The sequence below is a fragment of the Lycorma delicatula genome, chromosome 12, assembly GCF_047948215.1.
Source record: "Lycorma delicatula isolate Av1 chromosome 12, ASM4794821v1, whole genome shotgun sequence".
Classification (NCBI taxonomy): domain Eukaryota; kingdom Metazoa; phylum Arthropoda; class Insecta; order Hemiptera; family Fulgoridae; genus Lycorma; species Lycorma delicatula.
In genome coordinates this window covers 65,788,354-65,804,001 of record NC_134466.1, presented here as the reverse complement: position 1 = coordinate 65,804,001, position 15,648 = coordinate 65,788,354, and the positions used below count along the sequence as shown (strand labels likewise).

Genomic DNA, 15,648 nt, shown 5'->3' with positions numbered 1-15,648 from the left:
GTATGAAACCAATTTCTCAATACACTCTTTATAAATGTTGTGATCAAAGAAGAAGGTCAATGTTGTACAGCCCTTTTAATGTTGTTATTGTTTTTGTGCTGCTGTCTGGCAAGGAATGCTTCAAATGCAGAAATAGATTAAATTTATTTTACATTAAGTTTGGAGTGCAGGGGATGATCTGTTTGTTCAATCATTGGTGAATTATGCAATGATGATAGGCAACATGCTGTTGTTTGAATTCTTGAACTCAATTTACCTGGCATGTTGCCAGGTATTTGTTACAAGCAATAAAACGTTCTGCCACAATTCCATTCAGAACAGTTCTTGAAAATTGTGGAAATTCATTAGAAAATGATGAATTTGTAAGAAACCCTTCTTATTAACTTTTTTATTTACCAACTGTACCGATCATTGACAACATGATTGTGCTTGTTAACACCATACTTTGTCAAACATATTTTTTCCTTCCTTGTTAAACAGTCTAACCTATTTCTTATCATAAACTTCATTAATCTGCCAATAAATCTTATATTTATTCTATTCAAAAAATGAATAACAGGCCACACTTCAGAAGCAGCAAGTCATTCAATTGTCTTTAACATTTAAAACACACAAAACAAAAAATTGCTTCTTTAACATCATCTGTACCAATATGCAGGAACTGACCACATCCTTGTGACCACATTTGAAAACATTATTGTGATGATAACGCGCTGCCTAAAATTACAGAATTTTATAACTAGTTATGAATCCATAGATTCTAAAAGCTTATCCCCACCAGGTTAGTCTAGTAGTGAACTTATAATCGCAAATCAGCTGATTTCAAAGTCAAGAGTTCTAAGGTTCAAATCGTAGTAAAGGCAGTTACTTTTATACGGATTTGAATACTAGATCATGGATACCGATGTAGTTTGGTGGTTGGATTTCAATTAACCACACATCTCAGGAATGGTCGATCTGGGACAGTACAAGACCAACTTCATTTATATACATATCCTCTGAAGTAATACCTTTTGGTGGTTCCAGAGGCTAAACAGAAAAAAGAGAGATTCTAAAAGCTTACTACTAATTTAGCAAGTTTGTATTAAACTTATTATTTTTTATTATTGATTACAGCACACTGAACATCATGTTTAACAAAATTATATATATTTATTTCGGCAAAATTTAATCATATCCTTACTTTTTTATTGAGTAACAATAATAATACTCATAAATGAACTACCTGAATAGTAATAAAACAGAATTTACCTCTGCAAAGATGAGTTTCATACCTCAAATTATCTGCAACCTTGTTCTTTAATTATGATTTTGTATATTATTAGTGGAGAAATAATATTTAAGTAAAAGAAGAAAAATTACATCTCATAATAAACTGAGAAAATATAAATGTTATGATTTCAAGATTTAGATTTAAAATCAAAATAGCGAACATGACAGTTGAAATTTCTCTTAATATTCTGCCAACTTATATAAAATATGCTGTTCCATAAATTTTTGATAGGTCATCATATTATTTGAATTGCCATTTTTGTTTATATAATTATCTAATATATTGTCACGTGTGTGTGGCTCAATCAGGATATTGAAAGATTAACAATTTAAAAATGTTTTTATAATTACAATTTATTAGTTTAACAATATACTCGTTAGTAAAATAAGACAAATCAATATTAATAATAATGACAACAACAAACAATAATAATATTTAATCTCAGTAATAATAATAAAAAACAATGACTACATACAAAACAAAATTTAAAAGTAAGGTCAGGATTTATTTACAGGTAATTAAATATTAAAAACCAGAATTCAGTCCCACTGACAAAAGACACTATAGTGACCGTTAATATGAACAACTTTAACAAGTGGTATTGTATTACTATGAAGATAAGATTAGTCTAAAGTTCTAAAACTGCAAATACCTTTTCTTTTTACAAATAAAACTAACCTAGCAGTTTATGAATGAGCTTAATTCTTTACGTCTTTCATTAATTGTCTATAGTAATTCACCAAACAACCTCCTGCATTCTCCCACTGTCCACACTGGAATGCTCATTATGTCACATTGAATACTACCCTGCACCCTGCAGTACTACACATTGATAGATAACGCTGTCTTATAATCGTGCTGGACACGACCAGCAATACAACTACTCACTTCTTTAAAACTTATATTAACTCATCTTTCCTGGAGTATTTATACTCCTTTTCTCTTGATTCTCAGAACCAGAGCCAAGTTGAAGTGGGAGAATGATGTAGTGAGCCTTTACATTTTCCCATGAATTTCTACTTTGGTCCAATAATTCTTGTCATTTAACAACATCTGTGTAGGTGTGTTATTGGCAGTATTACAAAGAACGATTGTTAAACGGACTTATTAACCTTAGAAAAAGGATTCCTTTTAGTCCTCTTCCGGATTCTTTCATTATTATATTTTCTATTACTTTCTTCTTAATTGACAGGAATCCATAACTCAGGTCCATTATACTGGTCTTGTTACAATATTAATTATAATTCTTATTGTTAGTTAATATCTTACTTGTTAATATTGTTTTCAATCTTAAATATTTTGAAATTAATTTCTTTATGTATTGCTTTGTAATTGATAAACATTAAATGTTTTGCAACTTTAGATAATTTTTAACAGAATAGAATTTTTCACTTTACAAATCATTCAGTTCAAGCAAAGTTCACAGTTCATTAAAGTTTGTGCTTCAACCTGCAAATCACCACTACTACATATATATATATATATATGTTAATATATATAATGTGATAATGTTTCATTATGTTCTTAGGAGTTACAAAAATTCAGTACAAAAAAAGTATTTCACTTACCTAAATGAAAGTTGTATGAGGTGATGCAGGGACTCAAACAGTTTTTGTTAAAATCTATAAATGTTTAATATGTGCTCCTCTGGTGACACGGCACACATCAACACGAAAGTCTAGCTCTTGCCAAACTCGTTCTAATATATCATTTTCGATAGAGTTGATTGCATTGATTATGCAATTCTTTAGCTCAGCGATATTGTGCGGCATCGGTGGGATAAACACCTTATCTTTCACGTAACCCCAGAGAAAGAAATCACATGGCGTGAGGTATGGTGATCTTGGTGGCCACAGCATAATGTGTTGGTCTTCTTCAGATGCACGTCCTATCCAACGCCGTGGTAATATTGTGTTAAGTTACTGTCGAACCTTGTTATGAAAACGGACAGGATAACCATCTTGCTGGAAAATGAAGTCGTTTTCCTGCAAGATGCTGCGGCATAAGCCACAATTGTAACATATCCAGGTATATCATGCTGAACCCATCGGGTTGGTTTGTGGTTAACGCGTCTTCCCAAATCAGCTGATTTGGAAAGTCAAGAGTTACAGCGTTCAAGTCCTAGTAAAGCCAGTTATTTTTACACGGATTTGAATACTAGATTGTGGATACCGGTGTTCTTTGGTGGTTGGGTTTCAATTAACCACACATCTCAGGAATGGTCGAACTGAGAATGTACAAGACTACACTTCATTTACACTCATACATATCATCCTCATTCATCCTCTGAAGAATTATCTAAACGGTAGTTAAACAGGAAAAAGAGAGAGAGGTATATCATGCCGGTTCCTGTCGTTTCCATACAAAAGAACTGCCCATACACTGCCTCAGGAGAGATCGCACAAAAAACGTTTACTTTCGGAGAATCCCGAATGTGTTCCACATAAGCGTGGGTTTTCAGTTCCCCAAACTCGCACGTTATGACGGTTTACTTTGCCACTAATATGGAAAGTAGCTTCATTGCTGAAAATTATCTTGTTTACAAAACCTTCATCTAACAACATCTTTTCCTGTAACTGTAAACAAAAATCGAGCATACGTGTTCTATCTCCATCAGAAAGACGCTGGATTAATTGAAGACGGTACGGTTTGCATAATAAACATTTACGGAGAACCCTCCACATTGTTGTTTTTGGAATTCCTAATTCTCTGCCTGCAGCCGCAGTCGATTTTGACAGGCTGCGAATGAAACTTACACGCACATGTTCGACATTGACTTCTGAGGTTGATGGACGACCAGTTGATTTTCCCTTGCACAAGCAACCAGTTTCACTGAATTGTTTATACCGTGCACGAATTGAATTGTCACTTGGTGGCTCCTTATGAATTTTCAACCGAAACGCACGTTGCACAGAAATTACAGACTTTGACAAGTGAAATTCTAACACACAAAACGAAAAACGACTTCTCTCTTCCTGTGGCAGTCATTTTCTCTACTGTCGACGCCTAACTAGCAAATGGGGTACTAACTGCCTAGTATATGTGGAATAAAACTATTTGAAGTACTCTTTCGTACAGTACTTGTTTTATTCGTATGAGTGAAATAGTTTTTTGTTAATGAATTTTCTAAACTCCAAAGAACATTATGAAATGCTCTGTATATATAGATGCATATTTCAGAGATTTTTTCATTGATGAAATTTATCTAAACACCTTCCCAGTTATGCCAAGAACCAGGTAAAACTTTATTTGTGATTGATCAAGTAGATTTTTTTTGTTTATCCCAAGCAAACAAAAAACCCTCATCTTCTTTATGTAATAGTATAGATTTGATTTATTATAAAAATAAAATGAATTTTTTTAAAATTACATATGAAAATGAAAAAGAAAAAGGTGTTACCTTTATCTAGATTTAAAAATTATAAAACAATACACGTGATAAAATTAAAAATTTTAGAAACCCATAAAGCTTTTCTGAAGAAACATATCTACTGCAGCGACCCTTGGTAGCTTATAATTGTAAAACTAATCAAAGAACCTGCTCTGAGATGATACCTATGTAATGAAATGAGCTGATAACTATGTAATGCAAAAAATCACATTAAGGTAGGCCCAAACATTTTAGAGAAACTCATCTACTGCAGCACCCCCTGGCGGCCTATAACTGTAAAACATGTTTAAGAACCTGCTCTGAAATGATACCTGTGTAATGCAAAAAACCGCATCAAAATCAGTCCAGTAGTTTTTGAGGAAGATGATAGACATGCACACAAATACACACACAAAACCTCAAATGCATATACTGTCTCTGTTCCATCATGGGTAAAAATAAAATTTGATTTTATTGAAATCTTTTTTAAAAAAGATTTAAGATTAATAAAAATTCCAATCAACAATTGAAAATAATCATTCTGCAGTTTGACATGTTTCAGAAACCAAAAAAATCTTAAATTCGAAAAAGAATGAATTTTACACTCGTGAATGAATAGTTTACTCTCAAGTGAAATAATATATAAAGCTTTTAATAGTTTTTTTTTTGTCTTCAGTCATTTGACTGGTTTGATGCAGCTCTCCAAGATTCCCTATCTAGTGCTAGTCATTTCATTTCAGTATACCCTCTACATCCTACATCCCTAACAATTTGTTTTTCATATTCCAAACGTGGCCTGCCTACACAATAATATAAATACAATAAAATTATATATTTTAAAGTACATAAAGTGGTGATAAAAATGTGTTATGTTTTTAGATTAACTGACACCAAAATCTTTGACTGAATGTGATAATAAATATATTGGGTAATTTGTTATTCTATTTATTACATTTCTGAATTTTTTTTAAGTTCAGTGTAATTTTTTTTAATATTATAATTTAATCCAAATTAATGATTTCTGATAACATACAGATTAAACTACAACATTGATGTTTACAGCAGTGGGAAGCATCTACATAGATTTTGTAATGAATAATGTGTAAATGTGTTTTTGAATTACATGCACTTGAAAGTGTTTTGTATAGAGTGGTATAGCATGTGATGTGTGACTGGTTATTTTTACAAAAAAATAAAGATATTTTTTATAAAAATAATATTTAGTATTTTATATGTTATATATTATTTATCCATATGTAAAGAGTGTTGGAAAAGCTGGAAATAACTTCCAGTTGTAAAGCTGATTATAACAAGATGATTAAAACAGATACAGATATTTACAGTTACAAAATAAGTAGTATGATTTGTAAATAATAATAATATGTTTGAAATTTCTGTATACCATCTGGAATCCAATTTTAATTTTTTAAATCGCTAGGTACATAATAAATGATCTTCTGATAAAATTTGCAAAGAAAAACAGTAACGAAACCCATTTGGATTACAAGTAATCAAAACAAAAAAAAAATGGGTAAAAAGTAAAACAGTATGAAGATGTTGCTGTAGGAATTTTTTTATTGAATTTCATCTTCAGATTGCGATGGATAAAATACTTGTATCAGTTTCTAATGTAAAACAGCTCAAATATTATTAAAAATGAATCAAAATTTTACTCTATATAACTTAGCGACAGTGTTGCTTACAATTACATATATTTCACAACACTTTTATGAAATTAAAACACACATTTCTTAAGTTGATACTATTCATTTGAAGCAGTACAAATATATTTTTAAAATTTACCTTTGTGTAGTAAGTGTTCTGTATTCTTCCCTGCTGCAGTTCGGCTCAAATGATATCTTTTTTTTTAGAATTTGTTACATAAAATTGGATGATATACAAGCAGCTTTGTCAATTATACAACTTATATTAATTCGAAATTAATGTTTTAAGTTGGATTCTGAAAACATCAACATGTTTCAGTTGTCCCCAAAAAAATAATTCAATGTTAAAAAATTGATGACAGGCTAAATTGAATGGTCAACCTGAGAAATTACCTATTCAGTATTCGAGAAATGTATCATTTAAAATTTATCATATCTGTAAAAGGACAACAATATGATAATCAATCAATAATTCTTTAGAAAAGTTCAGTTTTTGATGATGAATGCCTTTTCAATCCACCACCATTAATTATTATCTCTCAAAAAGTTTTAGTTATGTTTTATGATATGACCACTAAACATAAAAATAACTTAAATTAAAGATATACTTTAATGTGAATTAAAGATATGTAGATTGTATAGAATTCTTTCATCGTAGCAGTACAGCATTTGATTCAGAAATTAAAAATATCCTCTAACATATTTTTTGGCTTAAAATGATTTAATTTAGTGTAATCTATTATTTTTAAGAACTTATAAATTGATAAATTACAAGTGTTGTGTTCAAGGTCACCAAACTATTGAATGAGAATTTTCAGTAAATGTCTGCATGCACTTAATTATTTTTCTTTCCCAAGTATAGTGATAAATATTAACTGGTTTAGCAGCTATAGTTATAACAACAGGAAAGTTTATAAATTAGTCAAAAAAAAAATCCAAAAAGCTAGTCTTTTTTTTTTGTTTTGTCTGCTAAGGAGAGATTTAAAGAAAAACTTTTTTTAAAAAAAAAAGATTTAATCATTTTAAATAATCTGAAAAAAATTATTCCAGTGCTCCCAAGTTCAAAAAATGTACTTTTGTCAGTTGGCCTATATTTGGTCTTATAACTCTAGACCCTGTTGATTGCTTTTCTTCTCTTTAAACTTGGTAGACAGATACTATTTATAGAGGAAAGAATACATTAAATTTTTTTTTAAATTAGAAAAAGATGTAGGGATGTTTACATAAATATCACATATATTTTTTATGTCAATAGGTCTTCAAGCCAATATACATTTTTTTACTCATCCCACTCCAATGGTTTGTGGTAACAAAAAATATTTTTTTTTTTTAATTTAAATCCATCTTGCAAGTTACCCGTTCATTTAAAATGTAAAAATCTTAATTTTAGTGCTTACTCTTTAGTATTTCTTGGAAAAAAATTAGCCAAAAATCTTAAATCCTCCTTCCTAAAAAATTAAACTTTGTTACTTAGAATTATTTTTTAAACAAGTTTAAAACTTTATTTTTCTTTTTAGTTTATTTTCACCGATTGAGGATTATTTTTTTTTTAAATTAATTTTACCTGAATGCTTACTGTTGAGTGTAGGAGGCTCCAAAATGAAATTTTTTTCCCAATTTCAAAGTTTTAGTGGTTAAAATATATTTTATTAAACAATAAAGTCACTAAAATAACTTAATACCCTTCCCCTAAAGCAGAAGCTCCCAAAATTTTTTAAAAAGTTGATTGTTTTTTTTTAAATTTATTTAAAATCGATTTTAGCGAATATTTTAATCATTAAAAAGAATCCTGTTGCATGAGCCCCAAATTTTCAAAAAGTAAAAACATATTTTTTAAATTTTGGTTATTGCTTTATTCTGTTGAATACATTGACTTTGAAAATTAATATTAAAAGTTTTACTTATAATCAAACAAGTAATTTTGTATTTAATTTTTTTTTTTTTTTTTTTAAATCGATAACATTAACATTTTTTACAATACATGTTTTCTTTTTTTAATATGTCAATGAAAAATAACTGGAGGTGTCCAATTAAAAATTTTTGGATTATTTTATCATAAAGTTCAACAGAGTCAGAAAGGTTTTTCAAAAAATTAATTACATAATTTGACTAACGTAGCTAGGAAAGTTAGGAAATTCATTCGTTGACAGCTTTGTTTCATAGGTTGTAGATTTTGTTGGTCTCCCAGAACTGATATGATTAATTACACTACCAGCGTAATTCTTTTAAAATATTTTACAGTTTTCTTCAAAATATTTTACTGCCATGTAAACAAGCGATTTAATTGTGTGTTTGCTCTGTTGGGAAAAATGTTATTGAATAAATACTTATCTCTTGTAAAAGCTAAACTCAATCACCATACCTGTATATCATTCATTGATAATGAATAATAATAAATATTCTTTCAGTTTCCTGTTAATAAGACATTACTGGAGAATAAAAGTTTGATTAAAAGAAATATAAACTTAGAAAGATTAAGATTTGATTGCACTAAAGAATACAATGATTTGATTCACTGCTATGTAATTTTTCAATACGTAATTAGTTAACAATTTTCATAACAGGTTGACAGTCATCAGATTTGAAAGTTAAGCTGAATGTATAATTGTTGAAAAGTAACAGCTATTTACATTTTATTTGAAATTTAGTTAATCCAGAGCAATATGGCGGTCAGTTTTATATTAATGTTGCAAAATATTTACAAAAGTGATTAATGTTGTTAAAGTATTTATACACTGTTGCTAAATTAGTAAATAAAATTTTAGATGGTTATAATAACATTTGAGTTTTTACAACAGTAACTGTTTTATTATTGAAGACAACGTAATATTTTACAACGGTATTATTATGTTAGTTGAATGTTCATTTTGTTTTATTTTTTACAATTTTGACTTTCTTTGCATGATCTTTCCATTTTTGGTTTCTGATATCTAAAAACCAGACTGGCTTGTTATAAAAAAATTAATTTCTCATTCTTTTTTTAAATTTTACATGAAAAATTCTACATCTTACATGACCGTTGTGGTATTTAAAGATTGTAACTGAATTCAAGAAGGTGATCATTCCAAAATTTTATTGAAAGTTTTTATAGTTTATATATCTGCACCTTTCTTTCATTTCAGCTTCACAACAGAAAGTTATTTCTAGATTTTTCTAACATTGCATATTACAAAATAATTTTTATAATTTGTTTATTTGTTTACAGAGCTACTTACAGAGATGATTTTTAAGTCACATTTACATGTGTAATGCTATGATCCTATTGAAATGTGTAAAGAGTACTTCAATGAAAAAGTACTTATTTTATAATGATAAGTATTATTAAGCTATTTAAGTTATTTTTTTACCAAATAAACTTTATCTAAGAGATTATTACAAACACACAGACATGTTTTATTGTTTTACTGTTACAACTGATATAGGGTATTTGTAACTCTATTACAATTATGTAAGAAAGTTTATACTATTTGTTGTTACTTTATTGTTTTATTTATTATTCTATATTTACATTTTTTACTGTAAGGTGAATATGATTCATCATAAACTATTGCAGAACTACATGTTTCCATACCATTCTTATTTTTGCTGTTACTGATAATGTTACACCATCACAGTCAAGATAAAAGTCTGATTAATAAATTTGGTGCAGGTATGCACTGAATAAATAATTACATTTTTGGAATGTTTCAAATTATTCAGATCCTTCTCAATAACCTTGCTTCTTTTTAGGATTTTTTTCAATATTGTAATGGTACCATGATTCGACTTCCGGAAAATTTCAACATATCTTCGCGTTTCACATCCCTCTGACTCCAAAATCACTGTCAGCTCAAAAGTTTATATATACCTATATATATATTTCACTTTCTTGTACACATGATAATCTGCTGTATTTTGCGTCAATCACTTTGAAATTGTTCCCCAAAAAAAAACTCAACCCAAGTTCTTGGTTGAGTTCGTTAACGGCCTTGGAATGGAAATGGGGTGGTTTTTTTTAAAAAAACAAAATATTGCTATAACTTTTTCTTATTAAGTAAAATATAGAATTCATTTAAAGTTCCTACTATTTTTTTGGATAAGGGCCTAAAACTTATCTAAGTAAAGTTTTTTGATATCACCAACCATTGGCTCAGGGGTTCGAAAAAATGGTGTTTTGAAGACAAAAAACCTACCTTAATAGGGCACAGAATCGAATCGGTTTAAAGTGGTCGTTAGTCGTCTAAACATTGCCTAAAACTTTTGTGTGAAACAACTCTTTTGATTTAACCAACTCTTACGGCAAGGAATGACCAAAATGTTGCTGGAATTGTAATTGTAAGAAAGGCCTTTTCGTATGCTAAACATGTGAAACTTTTTTCACATGCAACCAATGTCGTATTGAGTAAAAAAAGTTTGAAGTTGTTCTTTACTTTAAGGTGGACATTTTTTTATCCCATCCTTAGCACCAGTGGAATCTTTTTCGCAACTCTTTTTTTTAATTTAATTATATTGATTTATTAATTATTATTAACTTCACATTCTAAAAAAAAATTACAAGATATAATAATTCAATAATAACAATAAAAAAATATATGAAAAAAAATCAGAAGTTATTAGTGAAATAAAATTTTATGTACTTTTCATTTAAAAAAAACAAAAAGGAAATGAAGTTGGATTCGAACCGATGTACCATCCCCTTGTAAGACCAAAATATTTCATTAATTATAATTTTATTTGGCTATAACTCTCGAACCAATGAAAATAAGTACCACTTATGACAGCTGAGAGCTTATGACATTGAGAGCTTATCGTTGATAAGCTCTCAATGAGGGCATATTACTGCAGTTAAGAAAAACTTCAAAATCCAAATGTTTTAGGTTTTGGGATTATTTTGGGATATGTTTGGTCAAGTCGATTGCAATCAAAAGGGGAGGTGTACAATTTGATGTTACAACAGTCCTAAATCCAAAATTTCAACATTCTACGCCTAATCGTTTTTGAGCTCTGCGAGATACATAAACACATACCCACATCACGCCGAAAATAGTCAAAATAGATTCAGGGATGGTCAAATGGAAATTTCCGTTGAAATCTGAAAACCTTAATTTTTCACGATCACAATACTTCCTTTACTTCGTACAAGGTTGAAAAAATTGAAATTTATAAATAACAATTAATTATTCTAATTGGTTCCAAATTATTTTTATTGGTAACTGGTCCCTGGTTATTGAATTCACTGCTGTAACAATTCGCAGATCTTGAAGAGTAGCATGCTTAATTGGTAAATCCATCGGGTTGGTCTACTGGTAACTCGTCATCGCAAATCAGCTGATTTCGAAGTCGAGATTTCTAAGGTTCAAATCCTAGCAAAGGCAAGAATAACCTTTTTACGGATTTGAATACTAGATAGTGGATACCAGTGTGCCAACCACTGTATCTGGCACAGTGGTCTACCACTGTGCCAAATAACCTCAAGTTGATGTAAAAGGTGCCAGTTAACCTCAAATTAATATTTGATGTTAATTAATTATTAACCCCAATTTTATATCACTCCAGTAGCAGTGAGTTTTGTAGTTCAAGTTTTGTGATCATTAAGGTTTATGATTTCCAAATTTCTAGATTTTTAAGTTATTTATTTTTTGTTTTTGTTTGATGAAATTGTAGAATTTTTAACAGGCTTATGATGTGGAATCTATGAAAATCGATTTTTGGTATTAGTTTTTAGATTCTTTGTTACTGTGTTGGAGGTTAATTTGTAATTATATATATATATATATATGGGTGGGACCAGGAAATTTGAGAAGGTATCAGATACATTAAATAATTGATTACTAGACAGAGATTTTGAAATTAAATGTTGGACCGTAAAATGTACCCATGAGCAGATATTGATTTGAAGCTTTTTAGGCTTTACAATTTATTCAACATTAATTACAACTAATTAATAACTGTCAAAGCAGATTCATTTAAAAGTGAATGAATAAATTTATAAAACACTATAATTAACATAGGAGAGTGATTTTATAGAAGAGTAACAATCGGTAGAAAAAAGAAAAGATATAATAGAATTGATATAAAAAATATAAAAATTCTTAAGATGATGACGAAAGAAATCTGTATAGACACCATGAAAATAAAGTTTCTTGAATGTATGAAATAGCAAAAAAAGTTATTTGAGAAGAGATTTAATGAAGTAGAGGAAAGTATGATTTCTAGAAAGACTGTAAATATAAGTTTATAAGAATAAAATATTGAAATATTGTTTATAAGAATAATATAAAACCTTTGGGAAATTAATTTCAACATAACAGTGGAATGTTTTCTTTCATAGCCATGATGAGATGATATCATTGCTATTTTGGTTCTTTCCATGTAAACGCTTTCTTAAAAAGAGTCTGAAAATTGGCCTTATTATATCCATTACATTATGTATCCAGTAGATTATTTAGAGACCAAGCAAGAGAAATCATGTATAATATGTTTTATGCATTTTTATAGGAAAAAATAAAACTATCAAATTACTTGTTAATGGAATCAACATTGACAAATAATGGTATTGAAGTTTTCAGTTACACGATAAAACATGTTAGTTTAATAACAGAGAAATGAAAAAATCTATTAAGTCAGCTGAAAGTTCTCTTGCTAAAGGAAAAAATTGCCAAGAAAAGTGAATAGTTACATTCAATGTTTTTGTTTCTACTTATAAAATAGTTTTGATTTGATTGCTTATATCATGTCATGTTTAAAACCGATTTAAAAATTTACCGATAACACTGGGGAACAAAAAAGAATTTTTTTTTTCTCGGGAAGAAAAATATGTGATGCTGATAGTATTTTTTCTCTTGAATTCAAATATGGTATTGGTTTTTCCCTATCATGCAAGGTTTTCAAGCAACAGGCATTTATAATTTCAAACATTTTAATACTTTCTGCATTTTTTACTACACAATATTCAAACATTTGACACACCTAGAAAGTAAGAAATTATTATTTTCTGCTATATTTCGCCTATAGAGCATCCCTCTTGATTGTCCAACAATATTTGGCCAGCATATTAGGATTCCATTTGCCTTGATACCTCTTTCCCATAGTTGAAATCTCTTGATGAAAGTGTTCCCCATGCTCATCGCTCACTGCGCCAAGATTTTCCAGGGAGAAATGTAGGTGCGAGTGCAGGAAGTGTACTTTTAAGGACATATTACAATCCAAATTTTTATAAGATATAAGATTGTTGACAATATCACAGTAATTTTCCGCCTTTCGATTTTCCAAAAAACTCTGATTAACATTTTTGAATGCTTACCAGGCTGCTTTTTTCAGTGGATTCAATAGTTCCTCAAACTTTTCATCATGCATTAGTATCATATTTGTGGACCCACAAATATTCCTTCTTTAATTTTTGCATCACTAATTTTAGGAAACTTCTGTTTTAAGTACATGAAACCAGGAATGTTGTCCATGGCCTTGACGAAATTCTTCATTAATCCTAGTTTGATGTGTAACAAAGGTAGATATACATTTTTAGGATTGCAAAATGGGTTATGTTTCACATTTTTCTGTTCAGGAATGAGTGATTTGCGTTTAGCCCAATCTTTTCTTATGAAATTGTTTTTTTTATCCCTACTATCCCACTCGCGCAAAAAACAACAGTACTTTGTGTAACCAAGCTGCAGACCAAGAATAAGTGCAATTACCTTCAAATCACCACAAATATTCCATTCATACACTGCAAATTGAAGCTTTTCCAATATAAATTTAAAGTTTTCATATGTTTCTTTCATACTAGCAGAGTGAGCCACAGGTACTGATTGGAATTTATTGCCATTATGCAGAAGCACAGCTTTTAAACTGAACTGACTTTAGAGGAATCAATGCACAAATGACATTCTGTTAGGTTATATTCATTACAAAGTGTCTCCATAAGAGAAGAAATGTCATTATAAAACACTAAGCCATTTTCTTCAGAAAAATAGTCTTTAAATTCAGAATGACGATTACGATAAGTACATTTCTTTGTATTCTTTTGAAGAAGATTCCATCCTTTAACCGGGAAGGAAGCATTTCAGACTGTTTTTTGGATAACTTTAAATCTTGTATGAGATCGTTAAGATTTTCTTGAGTCAGTAAATGAGGCTCAGATGAACTGCTTTATTCAAAATTTGTATGACCAGAATCTGTTGCTTTTTCTTCCTTACTTTCATCAAACTCTGAGCTCTCTTCATCTAAAGTCATATGTTCTGGAGCTTTTGGTATGGGGAATTCTTTGCAATGTGGAACTGGTCTCATTGCAGATTGCAAGTTAAGAAACCCCACTGTATGTTTTGATTTTGATGTAATCACTATAATGTTTGTTAAGCAGAAATAACAGTCAGAAGAGTAGATCTTTGGGTTCCCTCCAAATTATAAAGATAGCAAGTGGCATGTGGTGTGTGGTATTTTTCCATGCAGTGAGAAGCCTAGAACACAATAAACAACAGATATGTGGAGCCCAGATCCTTGTTTGGTCCCCAACTTTACAACCAAAATAAAGTTCATAACATATTTTTACTAATGGAATAAGGTTTTGAATTTGGGACTTGAGAGTCACTTCACCAAATACATAAAAATTGTTAGGATGACTTAAACAAACTCTAGGCATTTTGTAACTAATAACTAATTAAAAGAAATAAAGTTGTAAATATGTAGTACACAATAATTCAGACACACACAAAGCACTTAATGACATGTTTACATGAGCTACTATCTCACAACTGGTGTCGTTCTGATGAATTTGTGCTACACTTGGTCATGTTTGTACATGTCTATGCACGTCTGAACCTGCACAACAGCAGCAGCGCTACCCTTTGAGTTAGCTCATTTGGTTCCATTATATTTACGATGGTCTAGGAGCTTTTACTTGAAATGGACATATGGATGAAAAAACGTTTTAAAATATTTAAAAAAACTAAAATAACAAATATACTGTGGGTGATAGAGAAATTCCAAATACATATTTGAAAACAGGATAAAAAACTGCATAAGTACACATATTACTTGTGAGACAAGAATCATGTTGACCAGTGTAATTTGTGGTGCCATATTTCACATTATGATTACACTATTTTATTTATTTATCTTTATATAGTACATAATCCATTTTTTATTAGCTTATTTGCCAAAAAAGTTGATCTATGTAAACTATTTAATGATCTGTGTCAGCAAAATAATGAGTAGTAATTTAAAAGGCTTGTAGAAATGAATTGACGGTGTATGTGAGCTTGGTAACAATAGTACAAGGCTCGGCTGATAAATTTTGCACACTAGTGTGCTACACAGATACTATCGAGTTGGGTGTTGCAGCACATTATAGCTAAAATTCCCCA

General features: G+C 29.7%; 1 protein-coding gene across 5 annotated transcripts in view; it reads left to right on the top strand.

Annotated features, from left to right (window-relative positions):
* Positions 1-9,978, top strand: part of LOC142333216 (ATP-binding cassette sub-family C member 4-like) — a 189,880-nt gene extending 179,902 nt beyond the window's left edge. For all 5 annotated transcript variants that reach the window (XM_075380199.1, XM_075380201.1, XM_075380198.1 and 2 more), the window contains one exon: positions 9,513-9,978. In XM_075380199.1, coding sequence (XP_075236314.1) covers positions 9,513-9,530 — 18 coding nt within the window. In that variant the 3' untranslated portion in view covers positions 9,531-9,978. The remainder of the gene's footprint in view (positions 1-9,512) is intronic.
* The last annotated feature ends 5,670 nt before the right edge of the window (positions 9,979-15,648 follow it).